At 39.9% G+C, this 15,866-nt stretch overlaps 1 protein-coding gene across 1 annotated transcript in view; it reads left to right on the forward strand.

Moving 5' to 3' along the window:
* PDSS2 (prenyl (decaprenyl) diphosphate synthase, subunit 2) overlaps positions 1-15,866 on the forward strand; it is a 387,297-nt gene that overhangs the window by 138,049 nt on the left and 233,382 nt on the right. The window contains exon 2 of the mRNA XM_006839955.1: positions 1,025-1,159. Coding sequence (XP_006840018.1) covers positions 1,025-1,159 — 135 coding nt within the window. The remainder of the gene's footprint in view (positions 1-1,024; positions 1,160-15,866) is intronic.

Consider the following 15,866-nt stretch of genomic DNA (forward strand, 5'->3'; position numbering starts at 1 on the left):
AAGTAATAGGCTTAACTCACTGATTTTGGCTTTGTTATTTTAATTAGCATAAATCGATTCTTTGTTCAGAACTCACTGAGGAAGTCTTAATGAGTTAATGAAGTATTATAAAATCAATTTAATACTAACCAAGTGTTTTCTCACTGTGTATATTTTATGGGTCTTCTGATTTGTCTACTCTCGCTGATTGGTGCTCATGAACAGTTCTAAAATTTAGGTTATCATAATGCACTGTTGATTAGTACTTTCCAATGATGCCATTTAGTTCATTGCTATTAGTCAGAACCAACTTGACAGCACTTAACAATAACAACAGCATTAAGTTCTTATACAACAACTACTTGCAATACCTTAAAATTTTAGATACACCTGGAAAGTATTCCTCACCTAGGTTATAGCAGAAATTATAAAGTTGCAATCCTCATAGCAAAAGAAATATGGCATTCTAAATTAAAGCTTTGCTGGTACCTGGAATGATGATACTGTGCATAAATAATAGAATATGGCAAGATTTTTGCTTGTTGGTGATATTTGTTTCTATTTTATTTGTCAAATAAGAGTCTTATTTGGATTTAGTTTAATGCTTTTGTTATCCCAAGCTTCTTCTCTACCTATGAGCACAGAACAAGTTTTGGACCATTCCTTCTTGTCACCATCACCACCAAATACCACTTCATCCAGCCCTACAATTTCTATTTCAGTTGCTATTAACTATTTCAAAGCATTTCAAAGCTATGGACTCCTCTTGTTGCCAGGGCAGTTGGTTAACATTGAGAGGGAGGATCTAGCTAACGGGAGACCCAGAAAGTCATCAAGCCTCACAAATTCAGGTAGCTTCACTTTACAACCATCCATGGATTTCTCCAGTTGATTCCTGAACTCATTGCTTTCTCAGATTAACTCTTTCTTCCCCCATCCTTATTTCTGTCCAACAAGTTTTAGTGTCCGATTTTGCAGTTATGGACATACATGCAGCAGTTTGACCTATGAGAATCTATTAATCCTTTCTTTTATTTGTTGGCAGGGGGCTCGTACAAGACAGCCGGAATAACCTCCAGTTGAGGGGGTTGGTGGTGCTCCTTATGTCTAAAGCAGCAGGGCCCAGCAGTGTGGATGCTTCATGTCACAACTATGACATGGTCAGTGGAATCTATTCATGGTAAGTAGATATTTGACTTTGATATTGCTCTCTAAATTGTGTTTTCATTTACTGAACAGTGTTCAGTGAAAATCGCTATGCAGCCTTTTGTCACTCTCTGATTCAAAGATACATCATTATCTTATATGATGTTTTTAAAATGGATTTTTGTTGTTGCTTATAAGTCTGGAAGAAGCCCTGCTATGCATGGGTTAAAGAAGTGAGCTGCTAATCAGAAGATTGATAGTCTGAACCTACCAGCTGCTCTTTGGGAGAAAGATGTGGTAGTCTGCTTCTGTAAAGATATACAGCCTTGGAAACTCTATGTTGTTGTTGTTGTTGTTGCTGTGAAGTGCCATCGAGTCAGTTCTGACCCATAGCAACCCTGTATAGGGTTTCCGAGGAGTAGCTGGTGAGCTTGAACCACCAACCTTGCAGTTCAAACGACTTTGCAGTCTGACGCATTAGCCCACAGTGCCACACCAGGACTCCACAGACTCTATGGGGCAATTCTGTTCTCTCCTACAGGGTCGTATATGAGTCCAGATAGACTCATCAGCAATGGGTTTAGGGTTTTGTTTATCATGCTCCATGCATGACTAGTAAATTTCTTCATAAATTCTTATCAAATACTTTTATTTCTGCCCTGAGCATTTAAAATTTTCTGTTTCTCAGCCCCTACCCCCTCCTCCACTCTCAATTATGGTATCATTGTATCTCTATAGAAAACCTCTGTGAGATAATCCCGAGTTTTGGATTTTTAAACCTACTCAAAATGATAGTTGTATAAATAATAGTGGAACTATCATTTCCTAAGAAGTAATGTATTTCAGTGCTTTGTAAATTACTTTATTTTATTTATGGTTAAGAGGTTTTCTTAAATTAAAATTATTAGAATAAACACATGTTTACATCTCACATATTTAGATGAAAAAGAAATTTATTAGTATGTATTGCTCATTTTTTGCTACATAAAAACAACCTCAAGTATTTCAGTTTTGTTTAAAAATTATGTTGTATGTTTTAATTAGTAGTTGTGTAGCTATAGTTTCATGTAATCCTAGCAGTATGGTTAGTACTGTGTTAAAAGTCTGCACAGAAATAACAATTTACTGGTAGAATTTGGTATGCAGAACATTTTCATTAATAATTATGCCAAAAAACATTGGTAACAAATAATTTTTCCTTTGTTTTTATGTATTTCTAGAAACTCCGACTTATGGCTAATTGACCTTGTTGATTTACATTAAAACCAGTGCACATCTCAAAACATTTTTATTCTGAGTAATCTTTCCTAGAAATGTTGTTTTCATCTGTAATAGTTAGAGAAGGCTGTTGCTCGCCAGCTGTGAAGTCCAGTGAATCTTTCTTATTATCAGTCAGGTAACAACGATGATTTTCATGACTACAAATGACCCCTCCTCCAGCCAGTATAATTTTCAGACCCTTTACCATTTATCCATACCAGTATTTAGACTAGAGGGAATATCTTGAGATCATTTTCAGTTCCTACTCATTCTGGAATAATTTATATTTGTTTATTGCTTTTTATGACTCTAATCTTTTTTTTTTTTTTTTGGAGTTCTGGTATAGCACTGTAGGATAAAGCACTGGACCTCATGCTAGGTTTGAACCGCAGGGTTGGCAGTTGAAACTCAATAGCTGCTCCTTGGAAGCCCTATGCAGGGTCACTATGACTCAGTGGCACTATCAACAATAGCAACAAACCTTTTTTGACATTTGTCTCATTTAACCCTTACAGTAGTTAGTGTTCTACAATAGAGGCTGCCATTTTACTTATTTTACTCTTGAGAACAATCAAGTCTCAAAAACTTAGAGACTTTTTCAAGGTGATGCAGTTGGCAAATGGGGAAAGCTGAAGTTATAACTATAGTTCTCTTTACTTCTTATGCATGTGGTCTTTTCCTTGATTCCTGTCCACTTTGTTATACTTGTAGCTTGACATTTATAGATCAGACTAGCCATTAAATGTGTATACCAAAAAAAGGTCTTGCTTCTTATAAATATGTCATGAAAACTTCTTTAATACATGTGCATCTTCCCCCCAAAGTTTTTTGAATTTGAGCTCAACACAGTTACCTTATGCATGTTGTAGAAAACTTTTGGCTAAATTTAGTTGAAATAACTAAAGAACTGCAATGAATAGCAATAATTTATTAGTCTCTGGAAATGGACCTCATACTACTTTGTAGCCCATGAATCTCTGTGTTTTTCATAGGTTTCAGCTGACTAATTTTTTCTCTGTTTAATTGGTCAGTCACACCACACACACCATAATGAACCCAGCTATGTTTTATTATTCTCTAATCCCAGTCTGTCATCTCTAATCTCATCTATATAAAGAAATTTGGAGGACTGCTACCTGACCAACTAGTTGGAAGAGATCCATATGTGTGTCCATTCCAAAGAGAGGTGGTCTAGCAGAATGTGTAAATCACACATAAGTAAAATTTTGCTGAGAATATTTCAGAAATGATTGCAGCAGAACATTGACAGACAACTGCCAGAAATTCAAGCTGGATCCAGAAGAGGACATGGAGCTAAGGATATCGTTGCAAATGTCAGCTGGATCTTGGCGGAAAGCAGAGAATACTAGAAATACGTTTACTAGTGCTTTATTGACTATGCAAAAAAAGGCTCTTGACTGCGTAGATCCTGACAAACTATGGCTCACACTGTGAAGAATTCCAGACCACTACACTTTGCTCGTGAGGAACCTGTACACAGACAAAAGGCAGTTGTTAGATCAGAATAAGGGAATACTGAATAATTTAAAATGAGGAAAGGTGTGCACCAGGGTTATATCATTTCACCATACTTATTCAGTCTGTATGCTGAGCAAATAATCCTAGAAGCTAGATTGTTTGAAGAAGAACGTCACATTTGAATTGGAGGAAGACTCATTAACAACCTGTGAGATGCAGATGATACAACTTTGCTGGAAACAAATAGGACTTGAAGTACTTAACTGATGAAGATCAAAGACCACAACCTTCAGTATAGACTGTACCTCAATGTAAAGAGAACAAAAATCCTCACAGCTAGATCAATAATAGCATCATGATAAATGGAGATAAGTTTGAAGTTGTTAAAGACTTTTTTTTTTTTTTAATGCTTTATTGTAAATTATGTGATAGTTTACATGGGAGGACATTAGCTTCACATTGATCCCATCGTATGTCGTTACCTTGCCATGGTTACAGTCCCCTCCATGCATCATCCATCAACCAAAGGGTATACCCCACAAGCCTGCCCCCCCGGTCGTCAGCACACAGCCCGTCTCCCTTTCTGGGTCCAAAGTCCCCAGCTGCTCCATCTCTCCACGTCGTCATCTCTGGCATCACTGCTTCTATGCGTAGGGTTCTGTTCTCTGCTCTTCTCCCTTGATGGTCCCAGGGACCTCCGCCCCTAGACTGCAAAGTTAATCACTCCCCTCCCTTTGCCATAAAATGTCTACCTTTACATTTCCAACCCTTACAATCAGTTCTGATAAAAATTATTCACTATTGTATCACAAGGGACCTATCCGCATCTCCTTTCATCCTCCCCACATAGACAGATTTGATACTACTCAGTGGAGACTCTACCTTCCTCCATGCCCTCTGGATCTAGGTTCCCTCTTGAAAGCTTGTAAGCCAGTCACTTCTTGCCTCTGTAGTCCCCCCACCCCCCATTTTGGGTAGCCAGTGTCCAAGTTGCCCCTCCCTGTCCTCTCCGAGTGTGGAGGGGGTGGGAATGAGCCTTACTGTGAGGATTTATTCCCTCTTTTGAGCTGCTGTAAAGACTTCTTTTTGCTTGAATCCACAATCAACCCTCATGAAAGCATCAGTCAAGAAATCACATGATGGACTACATTGTAAAAACTCCTTTATAAAGTGTTAAAGAGTGAAGATATCAGTGTGAGGACTAAGGTGTGCTTGACCTAAGCCATGGCATTTTCAGTTGCCTTATATGTATGTAAAAGCTGGACAATGAATAAGGAAGACTATAGAAGAATTGATGCATTAGAATTGTAGTGCTGGAGAATATTAAAAGTACATTGATAGAAAGATTGTAAGTCCATCTTCAGCCTGTAACTGATTGGAATCCCTAAAATAGGGCTAGAACTGGCCCAGTGAAGGAGGCTTCCTGCGGAGCCTTTGCATTGCTTAAGACCATAGGTGGAATCCTGATCCCCATCCAGAATCTTCTCAGGTGGGAAAGTTACACTTGAAAAGACGAGTAGACCAGCCTAGAGCAGCTAGAAGAACAGAAGATACTTCTTAAAAGAAAGACCAGCAGGAAAAATCAAAAACAATAACAGCAGTCTGATTGACTACTACAAGAACAAGCAAGTTGTTCCCCGAAGAGCCATCAAGGCAAGTGGTCAGGTCCCCTCAAAGCAAACCCCCGTCCAAGACTAAAACTCAAGGGGAATACACAAGCCAAGCAGGCATGTGGTCTTGCTGCTGACCATGTTGGTCACATATAAGGGGAAGTTGGGGAAAAACAGAAGTGAAGTTGTGAGCTAAATCTGACCACATTCAATAGACTCCTATTAACCTGGATTGAGACCTGGTTAGCCAGCAGTATGATGTGACCTAGGGACTCCTGGGCCCAGCCAGGGACAGGGACATGGCCATAGAGGGCTAGAGCTGAGTGTGAAGCATCCAGCTGATATGAAGTCAGGGGATATGCACAAGAACACTGACACTTGAAGATAGTACCCATTTGACCTGGCTTCAATGGCTGGATGATCAGAACTCGACTAGAGAAAGAAAGAAAAGGAAAAAGAGTAATCCACTACAATTTGATGAACTTGACCTATGCTTGTGGATGCAGAGGGCAAAAGGAGTGAACAAATCTTTACAGTGAGGATCATTCCCACCCCCTTGGTGCACAGGGTTGACAAGGATGGGTAACTTAGACGTTGCTACCCAAAATGGGGAGTGGGGAGGGTACAAAGGCAAGAAGTGACTGGCTTGCAAGCTTTCAGTAGGGAACATAGTTCTAGAGGGTACAGGGAAAGGCTGAATTTCCACTGAGTGTTTTCCAACCTGTCGGGATAGGCTGATGAAAGGTGATGGGGATAAGAGTCTTGCTGTTCAATAGGGAATGATTACTATCAGGACTGACTGTGAGTGTTGGAAAGGTAAAGGTAGACGTTTTGTAACAAAAGGAAGGGAGTGGTTGATTTTGCAGTCAAGGAGCTGAGGTCCCTGGAACCATCAAGGGAGAAAAATGAAGTGTGAAACGCGGCACCCTATCCAGAGAAGCAATGGCACCAGAGTTGGAGGCAAAGACGATGACATGGAGAGATGGAATGGCTGGGGACTCTGAATTCAGGGAGGAAGTGGGGCTATGTGCCAACGGCCAGGGGGCAGGCGTACGGAGTGTACCCTTTGATTGTCTGATAATGCATGCAGGGGATTGTAATCATTGCAATGAAACGATAGGATGAATGTAAAGATAATGTTCTCCCATGTAAACTGTCACATAATTCACAATAAAAACTTTTTTTAAAAGTCCATGAAAAGAAATGACATATTGATACATGGTACAATACAGGTAAAGGAGCTCTGGTAGCGTAGTGGTTACGAATCAGGCTGTGAACCGCAAGGTAAGTAGTTCGAAACTACCAGCTGCTCCGCGGGAGAAAGATGAGGCTTTTTGCTTCTGTAAAGATTTACAGCCTTGGAAACCCTGTACAGGGTCTCTATGGGTCAGAACCGACTCGACGACGGCACTTAACAACAACAACAATCTAGGTAAGCCCTAAAAACATCATGCAAAATGAAAGATGTTAGTCACAAAAGAACACATAAAGGTTCTAATATTGACTGGTGTGGCACTGTAGTATCAAACGACAATGTTGGCAGTTCAAGCCCACCAGCTGTACAGGGTCATTATGAGCTGGAACTGACTCAACAGCACACAACCAACCAATGTTTACTGGGGAGTCCTGGTGTGGAACTATAGGATAAGCAGTGAAAAAAAAAAAAGTACATTGGACTGCTAGAAGAACAGATAAATCTGTCTTGGGAGTAATGCAGCCTGAATATTCCTCATAGAAGTCAGGTTGGTGAGATTTCGTCTTTCATACTTTGGATATGTTATCAGGAGGGAGCTGTCCCTGGAGAAGGATATCATGCTTGGCAAAGTGGAGGGTCAGTGAAAAAGAGCAAGACCCCCTCGAGGAGACTGATTGACACAGTGGCAGCAGTGGTCTCAAAGATAACAACAGTTGTGGGGATGATGCAGAATCAGGCAGTGTTTCGTTCTATTGTACATAGGCTTGCTATGAGTCTAAATCAACTCAACAGCACCTAACAGCAAGCAGCAATCCCAAAACAACCTTTGGAAAGTACTTCCTGACATTTTGAGTGGGCGCTCAGTAAATATTTGTTACATAAATAATTCATCCCTATTTTACAGGTGAGAAACCAAAACTGACATGAAAACATTAAGACTTTTCCATTTTCTCACCGGGAGTCCTGGTGTGATGCTGCAGGATAATACGCTGGACCACAAAGTGAACCACAAAGTCAGTGGTTCAAACCCACCAGCCACTCTTCGGAAACCCTATACAGGGTTGCTATGGGTCGGAACCGACTCAACAGCACTAAACAACAACAACATTGTCCCCTTGGTAAAAGGTGATAAATTTGGGATTAAATCCGAATTTTGCTATAATGTTTGCATCCTTTTCACTATGCAGTGGCTACCGTCTGAAGAAACATGATGCAATGCGATGTGGCCTTGTGTCTCTAATGTCTTGCCTACCCTCTAAGAAATATTTGCACTGCTTCTTTTCCTCCATAGTAATCCTAATACATTTGGCAGATGACTGTTGCAACCTGAGCCAAAGTGTAGGTGTATATTATGAATGTAAGAACTCTGTAAATAGCCTAAGTGGGTTTTTATACCCAGGTATATAGGATGCTCACTTACAATGAGGTAATAATCCTGGTGCAGCTCCAGACTATTTTGCATAATCAGACTTGATTTAGTAAGTCATTGGTGTTTCTTGGGTGTTTTACACTCTTCATAATGTGAGAAAGTAACTTGTACAAAACTATGTGAAGCCATTAATTTAGTTCTCTACTCCTTAAGTCATTTGTTTGGCTTCTGCTTCCTTAATTGTTCAAGTGTAACTTTTGCTGGAGGCTTGTATCTATAATGCCATAGTGAATTAATTAACATTTGAGGGAAGTACTGATTTGGGAGTGTTTTAATTCACCTCCAAACTACTGGGATTTACATTGTTGGTGTTTTTCTCTTATAAGTCTGACTTCCATATCAGATAATGGAACCTGTCTAAATTACCTAAGGGACCAAAAGTGAGTTTGGCCTGAGGATATACTGATGCTTGTAGATGTGCCTAGTGAACTTTTCACAAAATGACAAAGAGCGGAAGAAATAAGGCTAAAATATGAGGATAAGTCAAAAATTATCCATACTCTGGTTGTATAAAAATGCCCATCCTCATCCACAGCTGATGACAACATTGAGTGTGCACATGAAATGGTTCTGTCTAGTAGATAAGTGACCGTGGATCATGTTGCAAATCAATCATAGCTATGCCCATGAAATAGTCTAATACAGACTTTGGTTTCGAAAAGTTTGTTTTAGATGGATATTGAAACAACATATGGAGGAGCATAAACAGAAGTGTTTGGACATCTGCAAACAAAATTTGGACTGATACTAGAAGGAAGGTCAAAGTTTCTTTTAAGAAATCATTACTAGTGACGAGACATGGATTCATCAATACGAGTCTGAGTGTAAATGGCAGAGTATGGAATGGAAACATCACTAATCACCAACCAAGAAAACGTTCAACTGGAAAATTGATGTTTACAGTTTTCTGGGATTCTCAAGGGTCAATATTGGAACATTTCTGGTGTTCAGTGATCAACAGTGCTTATTACTGTGAGATGCTCATTGAAGAGCTGAAGCCTAAACTTCGGATTAAGGGCAGAGGACTGCTATCCAAGGGCATTATGATCTTGCATGACAGTGCACATCCCCACTCCTCTGCCCACACTGTTGACACAAAACTTTGTTTTGAGGTGTTAAGGCATCCTCCCTAAAGTCCTGATCTTGGTCCATTGGACTTTCAGCTGTTTGGTCCCCTGAAAGCATCCCTTCAAGGATGCTGATTCACCTCTGATGAAGAAGTGCATTTGTGGCCTGCAGCTCAGCCTACAACATTTTTAACTAAGGGAATACAAAAGCTCGTTAACAGATGGACAAAGTGTATTGAAAAGCAAAGAGATTCTGTCAGAAAGTGATCTCTATGCCTCTTCTAAAAGTTGATTAAAATAAATTCTATACCCAGAGCTTGGAAAATTTTTTATTTATCCTTGTACATTTTAGAAACTAGAGAAGAACCCCTTTGTTGTTGTTGTTAGTCCCATGGAGTCAGTTATGACTCATAGTGACCCTGTATAGCAGGGGTGGAGAATAATCAGCTCATGGATCATATGTTATTGTAAAGTGCCCTCCAGTTGGTTCCAACTCATATCAACCCTGTAAAGGGTTCAAGGAGTGGCTGGTAAGTATGAACCCCCAACCTTGTGGTTCAAACCAACCTTGCAGTTCAGCGAATTATCTCCTGCAGGACTTCCGTGGGCTATATTTGTTGTTGTTACGTGCCGTCAAGTCTTGTTCTGACCCACAGTGACCCTGTATAGGGATTCTAAGGAGTAGCTGGTGAATTTGAACCTCTGACCTTGTGGTTCTGACCTTGAGGTTGAATGTTTAGCCTACAATGGCACACCAGGACTCCTCGTGGGCCATAGAAGCCCCTTAAAATCATTTGGTTTGGCCAAGCTAATATAACTGCAGTTCTAGCCATCACATTGTTGGTAAGTGCTGTTGAGTTGGTTCGACTCATAAAGATCCTGTATAGTGTTTCCGAGGAGCAAACCGACCTTGTGTTTGAGTTCTTATCCTAAGGCGCCTCACCAGGACTCCTGCTATCCCATTTTAGGTGAGTTAATTAAGTGTTTGAACAAATATAGCAAGCAGGCTACTCTTTTTTTTTTTTTTTAGTTTTTGTGAATTGAGTGATAGTTTACATGGGAGAACAGCAGCTTTACACTCATCCTACTATATTTTGTTTTCATTGCAATGATTACAGTTCCCTCCATGTATCATCATGCAACACCATTTGCTTCCATTCCCTCTGGTGTTTTGTTTTTGTTTTTGGATGTACACCGAAGAACTCAGGAATATATAACCATTCAAACAACAAAAGGGTACACCCCGCAAGCCTGCCCCCCGCCCCCCGGCTGCCAGCACACCGCCCCTCTCCCTCCCTGAGTCTGGAGTCCCCAGCTGCTCCATCTCTCCCTCTCCACATCTTCATCTCTGCCTCCATCTCTGGTGTCACTGCTTCTCTGGATCGGGTCCTCACTCCACTCTTCTCCCTTGATGGCCTCAGGGACCTCTGCTCCTGGACTGCAAGATCAACCACTCCCCTCCTTTTGTTACAAAACATCTACCTTTACATTTGCAATAATCACAGTCAGTTCTGATAGCAATTATTCACTATTGAACCACAAACGTCTTATCCCCATCTCCTTTCACCAGCCCCATTCAGACAGATTGGAAACCACTCAGTGGAGATTCTACTTTCCCCTGCACCCTCTGGAACTAGGCTCCCTCTTGAAAGCTAGTCAGCCAGTCACTTTGTGTAGCAGGCTACTTTTTTTTAAGTTGATAATTTTGTATGGCCCATGAATAATGTTATAAATTTTGACAGAAAAAACCTCCACTTCTGCAGTATAGGGTTTCCAAAGAGCAGCTAGTGGGTTTGAACTGCCAACCTTGTGATTAGTGGTCCAGTGCTTATCCTACAGCATCACACCAGGACTCCAAGAACATATAAACTCCAAGAACACTATAAACATCTACCATAGGCTTTTGTCTGTAAGACCATAAGTTTTAGGTTTATACCACCAGCCTTGACTTACAAAATTGGTTACCAAGGTGATCATTCAAAAAGTATATTTACAGGTATCCCTAGTTCTGGTAGCATAGTGGTTATGAGTTGTGCTGCTAATCTCACAGTCAGCAGTTCAAAACTACCAGTAGTTCCATGGGAGAAAGATGAGGCTTTTTGCTCCTATAAAGATTTACAACCTCAGAAACCCTGTGTTTTTGTTGTTGGTAATAGCCCTCGAGTCAATTCCAACCTATAGTGACCCTGTACAGGGTTTCCAAGGAGCGACTAGTAAGCTTGAAGCACCGACCTTTTGGTTCAAGCCAAGGTTGCTGTGAGTCAGAACCGAGTACACAGGGCTTAACCACCATCACCTGCTTGTAACTGAGAAAATTAGGATTTACCATTCCATTAACAATGAGGTATTTTTATTTTATATACAATAGATACATCAGTATAGTATATAATATATAGATCATTATAATGCATAATATATAATATTACAAAGCATAGACTTTTCTAATGTAACAAAATATTAAATCTAAAGAAATTTAGGTGAGTACACATATATATTTTTTAACTGATGGTTTTGTTTTCCTCTTTTATTTTTACAAGAACTGGTTCAAGTATTTTTCATCAAACTACCAGTTAACAGACTTCAAACAACATATTTTCACCATACCCTCATTCCCTAAATTTTCCCAACACCTCTTCCTACCTTTGTGTAAGAGACTCAAAGAAAGTTCACCACATTTTCTTTTCTTCTTGAATGCCCAACTAGACTGTATTTCCCAGCCTCCTTTGTAGTTGGCTCTCATCATGTATTGAGCTATAGCCAGTACAAGTGATGTTTACCATTTCCTGACATTATCTTACATCTACAGTACTCCTGAAGCAGATGACCTTGGAAGATGCCTATTCAAGATGAAAAATGCCCATAACCCTGAGTCAGTTTTGAAGTGCCACCTGCTCATCAGGAACATCTATGTATACTTTATATGTGAGACAAAATAGCTTTTAGTTAAGCCAAACCTTAACTAAAAATCAATTCTGACTTAGAGCAATCTAATAGGTCAAAATTAGAACTACTCAATAGGGTTTCCAAGGCTTTTAGTCTTTATGGAAGCGGGTTGCCATATCTTTCTCTGGCAAGAGTTCCTGGTTGATTTGAATTATAACCTTTCAGTTAGCAGTCTAGTGCTTACTCCAGCGTACCACCAGGGATATTTTTATTTGTTAAGCCACTGAAATTTTGAGGTTTGTCTTTTACTGGAGCACATATTATCCTAATTAATAAACATCTACTGTTTCTCTTTGTGTTCTTACCATTCAGTTACCCCAGTGAATTTGGTAATCTTTAATTACTCCCACTCTTCCGATCAGCCACCAACTCACAAGTTTCTATGCATGGCACATAGTAAACATGTGTTTTTTCTTTCAATCTATTTCCACTCTTCTATTTCAGGCTTTTGTTACGTCATTTCTAAACTTTAGTAATAACTGGCTATCTGGTCTGTCTCTAGATGTTGTATCATAGTTTTCTAATGGGTCTTGCTCAACTGAATATTTTAAAGCCCTGCTTTCTCCACTCATTCAACTATTACTAAGAACTTACTGTGTGCCAGGCAGAACCCCTGGATAGTACAGTTAAATGCTAATTAAAAGATTGGGCTACTGGTGTGGATCTGTAGGATAAGCACTGGACTGCTAACTGCAAGGTCAAGGTGGTGGTTCAAACCCACCAGCCTTTCCTCATAAACCCTATACAGGGTCACTATGAGTTGGAACCCATTCGATGGCACTTAACAACAACAATGGATAGGTTAGTGGTTTTATCTACCCAGAGGCATCTCAAAAGAAAGGCTTGGCGATCTACTTGTAAAAGCTTATAGATGTTGAAAACTCTGTGGAGCATCTAGGGTTGTCATGAATAGGAATTGACTGAACAGCAACTCTGTGTGTGTGTGTGTGTGTGTGTGTGTGTGTTCTTTTCTTCTTAATGTGCTGGGCACTCTCCTTGGTGCTGGAGATACAAGCTGAATCGTGTATAGTGTTAGCCTCAGGGACCCTAACGTCAAGCCACAAAATATACGTGTTCAAAAATATTTATGAACAATGGTAATCTGGTGCTTTGTTGTTGTTGTTATTAAGTGCCATCCAATCGATTCCTACCCATATCAACCCTGTACAGGGTTTCCGAGGCTGTAAATCTTTACGGAAACAGAAAGCCTTATCTTTCTCCTGTGGAACCTCTGGCAGTTTCGAACTGCTGACTTTGAGATTAGCAGCCCAATTCGTAACCACTATGCTACCAGAGCTCCTTAAAGTATAGAGTTCTGTGGAGAATTAAGGGTGTTGCAAGAAAGAGAGGAGAAAACTTCAGAAAAGGGACCACAAAATAGACAGGTTAGCAAGTGATCTTTATATCACAGGGCCAGAACAATGCTGGTATTATAGTAGGCACACGATGCAGGACTCTTGTATGCAGGATGATTGTGCAGAACAGAGACGAGCTTCATTGCATATGTAGGAAATAGAGATGAAATAAAACTGAAAAAGGCTCAAAGGAATCAGATTGTGAAGGACCTAAGAAATTAAGGATATACCCTGGAGAAACATTTGGGGTAAGGGAGTAGGGAGACATCTAAGAAACAGCAGAGTGGACTTGGAATCCGGAGACAGACTGCAGTACCTCATAGCTGTACCTCAGTATGTATTCTAGAAGGTGGTTTTGATAATTAAATGAGTGAATAGAATAACACACTGCACTTACTAAATATTCTGTGTTTGCTCTTATTCTTAGCTATTATTGTCATAAAAAGGTCTTCAAGTAGGGGTGTGATATTAATATACCTATGCTATAGGTTAAGCACTGGACTTCTAACCATAAGGCCATTGGTTCAAACCCACCTGCCACTCCTCAGAAACCCTATACAGGGTCACTATGAGTCGGAACCAACTTGGCAACACTTAACAACAACATAGAATGTGATTAGCTGATAGTTAGAAGGTGATTGAGAGGAAAGGTCCAAGAGACTGAGAATCAACCAAAGAGTGATTGAAGTCTGGTCAAGAGTCAAGAGGGAAAACAGAGACTTGGAAAGGCTATCAAAAGGTCCTCTGATTCTTCTTTTTTTTCTGCCAACATTTCCCAGTTTGTACACCTAGGCTTAAAGAATGGTTAGGTTTTTATGGGACAAAAAGTTCTGTGGTCAAATAAATTTGAGAAAATCAGATTTTAAACAGCTAAGGAGGCTTCTTCATTTTGGAATTCTCAAAAGTTGGTAAGTACATATGGTGTGCATCAGGAATTTCTAAGAAGAGAGATCATTTCCCTCTTATTTGTCTACAGAACCCTTTAATTTTTGTCAAGAGTTTAACTTGTGGAACACTGTAAAAATAGTTTGAGAGTGGTGGTGGTGTGCCATGGAGTCTGTTCCGACTCAGCAATCCTATATGGAGGTTCTGAGACTGTAAATCTTTATGGGAGCAGAAAGCCTCATCTTTCTCCCACAGGGCACCTGTTGGACTCAAACTGCTGACCTTGTGGTTAGCACCCCAACGCATAACTCACTATTCTATTTCAGGGTGCTTAACTTTAAACTCCAAGGAGCTCTGGTAGCATAGTGGTTACGAATCGGGCTGCGAACCTTAAGGTCAGCGGTTCGAAACTACCAGCTGCACCGCGGGAGAAAGATGAGGCTTTCTACCCTCGTAAAGATTTATACCCTCGGAAACCCTATACAGGGTCGCTATGGGTCGGAAACGACTCGATGGCACACAACAACAACAACAACAACAACAACTTAAACTCCAGTGGACACTCAGAGGTAGAAATCAGTTTCACCAATGAAAAAACTGAGTTGCAGAAAGGTGAAGTGACTTTCTGAGGCCCCATATTAGGTGATTAAGTAGGGAAGAAATGCATCATATTGGTTATTGACTGTCTAGGTTGAAATCCTTGCTTGATTGCTTATTACTTGGGTGACCCTGGAAAAGCTAAGTAACCTCTCTTTGTGTCATAGGTTTGTTGGGTGTGTTAAAGAAGGCAATATGTATAAAGTGCTCAGAACAGTGCCAAATACATCATCAGCGTTTAAAAACTGTTGTCTTTTATTGTTATTCTAACCCGAGTATGGATTTATATTATATGAAAGGCACTTAGCTTTGTACATCTTAATATCTCATCAGTGCTCTGGACACAATATTCATTTAAATCTTTGTCCGAATGACTTAATCTTCAGTATAATATAAGTGTTCTAGACCAAAATAAACGTTTGAATCACAGTTGTACTGTGTGTGCCTTTTAGAGTTGTTTAACATGGACTGTGACTTACAGTGACTGTCCCTTATTATGTCCCATGCAGCCTCTAATTCAGGATGTGAGCTGTAATCAGACTCTAAAGCTCCCTTCAAGGAACAGTCCTAATTTTTAAAACTAGTTATTATGTAAAGCAATATGTAAGTGGCATTTAAAGAAAGGAAGGTAAATGTGTTGGTGGTTTGCAGACTATCCAGTGAATTTTTTAAAAATCTCATCAATAATTTATTTTTAAAATTTTCATTGTTTTCCTTCCAATATCAATCTATTCTTTTACTAAGTTTTCTTCACTCACCTCTATTTTCTGCATTTTCCATTCTGGTGCCAATAAAGCTTCGCGTTTTACTGATAGATTTTACTTGTCAGGATCACTATTGCCTTGATCCCATCACCCCATTTCCTTTAAGTAGCAGAGGTAGAATGAGCTGCTGCTTGGTGGTGGTGGTGGTGGTTGGGGG

The sequence above is a fragment of the Chrysochloris asiatica genome, unplaced genomic scaffold (genome assembly GCF_000296735.1).
Source record: "Chrysochloris asiatica unplaced genomic scaffold, ChrAsi1.0 scaffold00027, whole genome shotgun sequence".
Taxonomy (NCBI): domain Eukaryota; kingdom Metazoa; phylum Chordata; class Mammalia; order Afrosoricida; family Chrysochloridae; genus Chrysochloris; species Chrysochloris asiatica.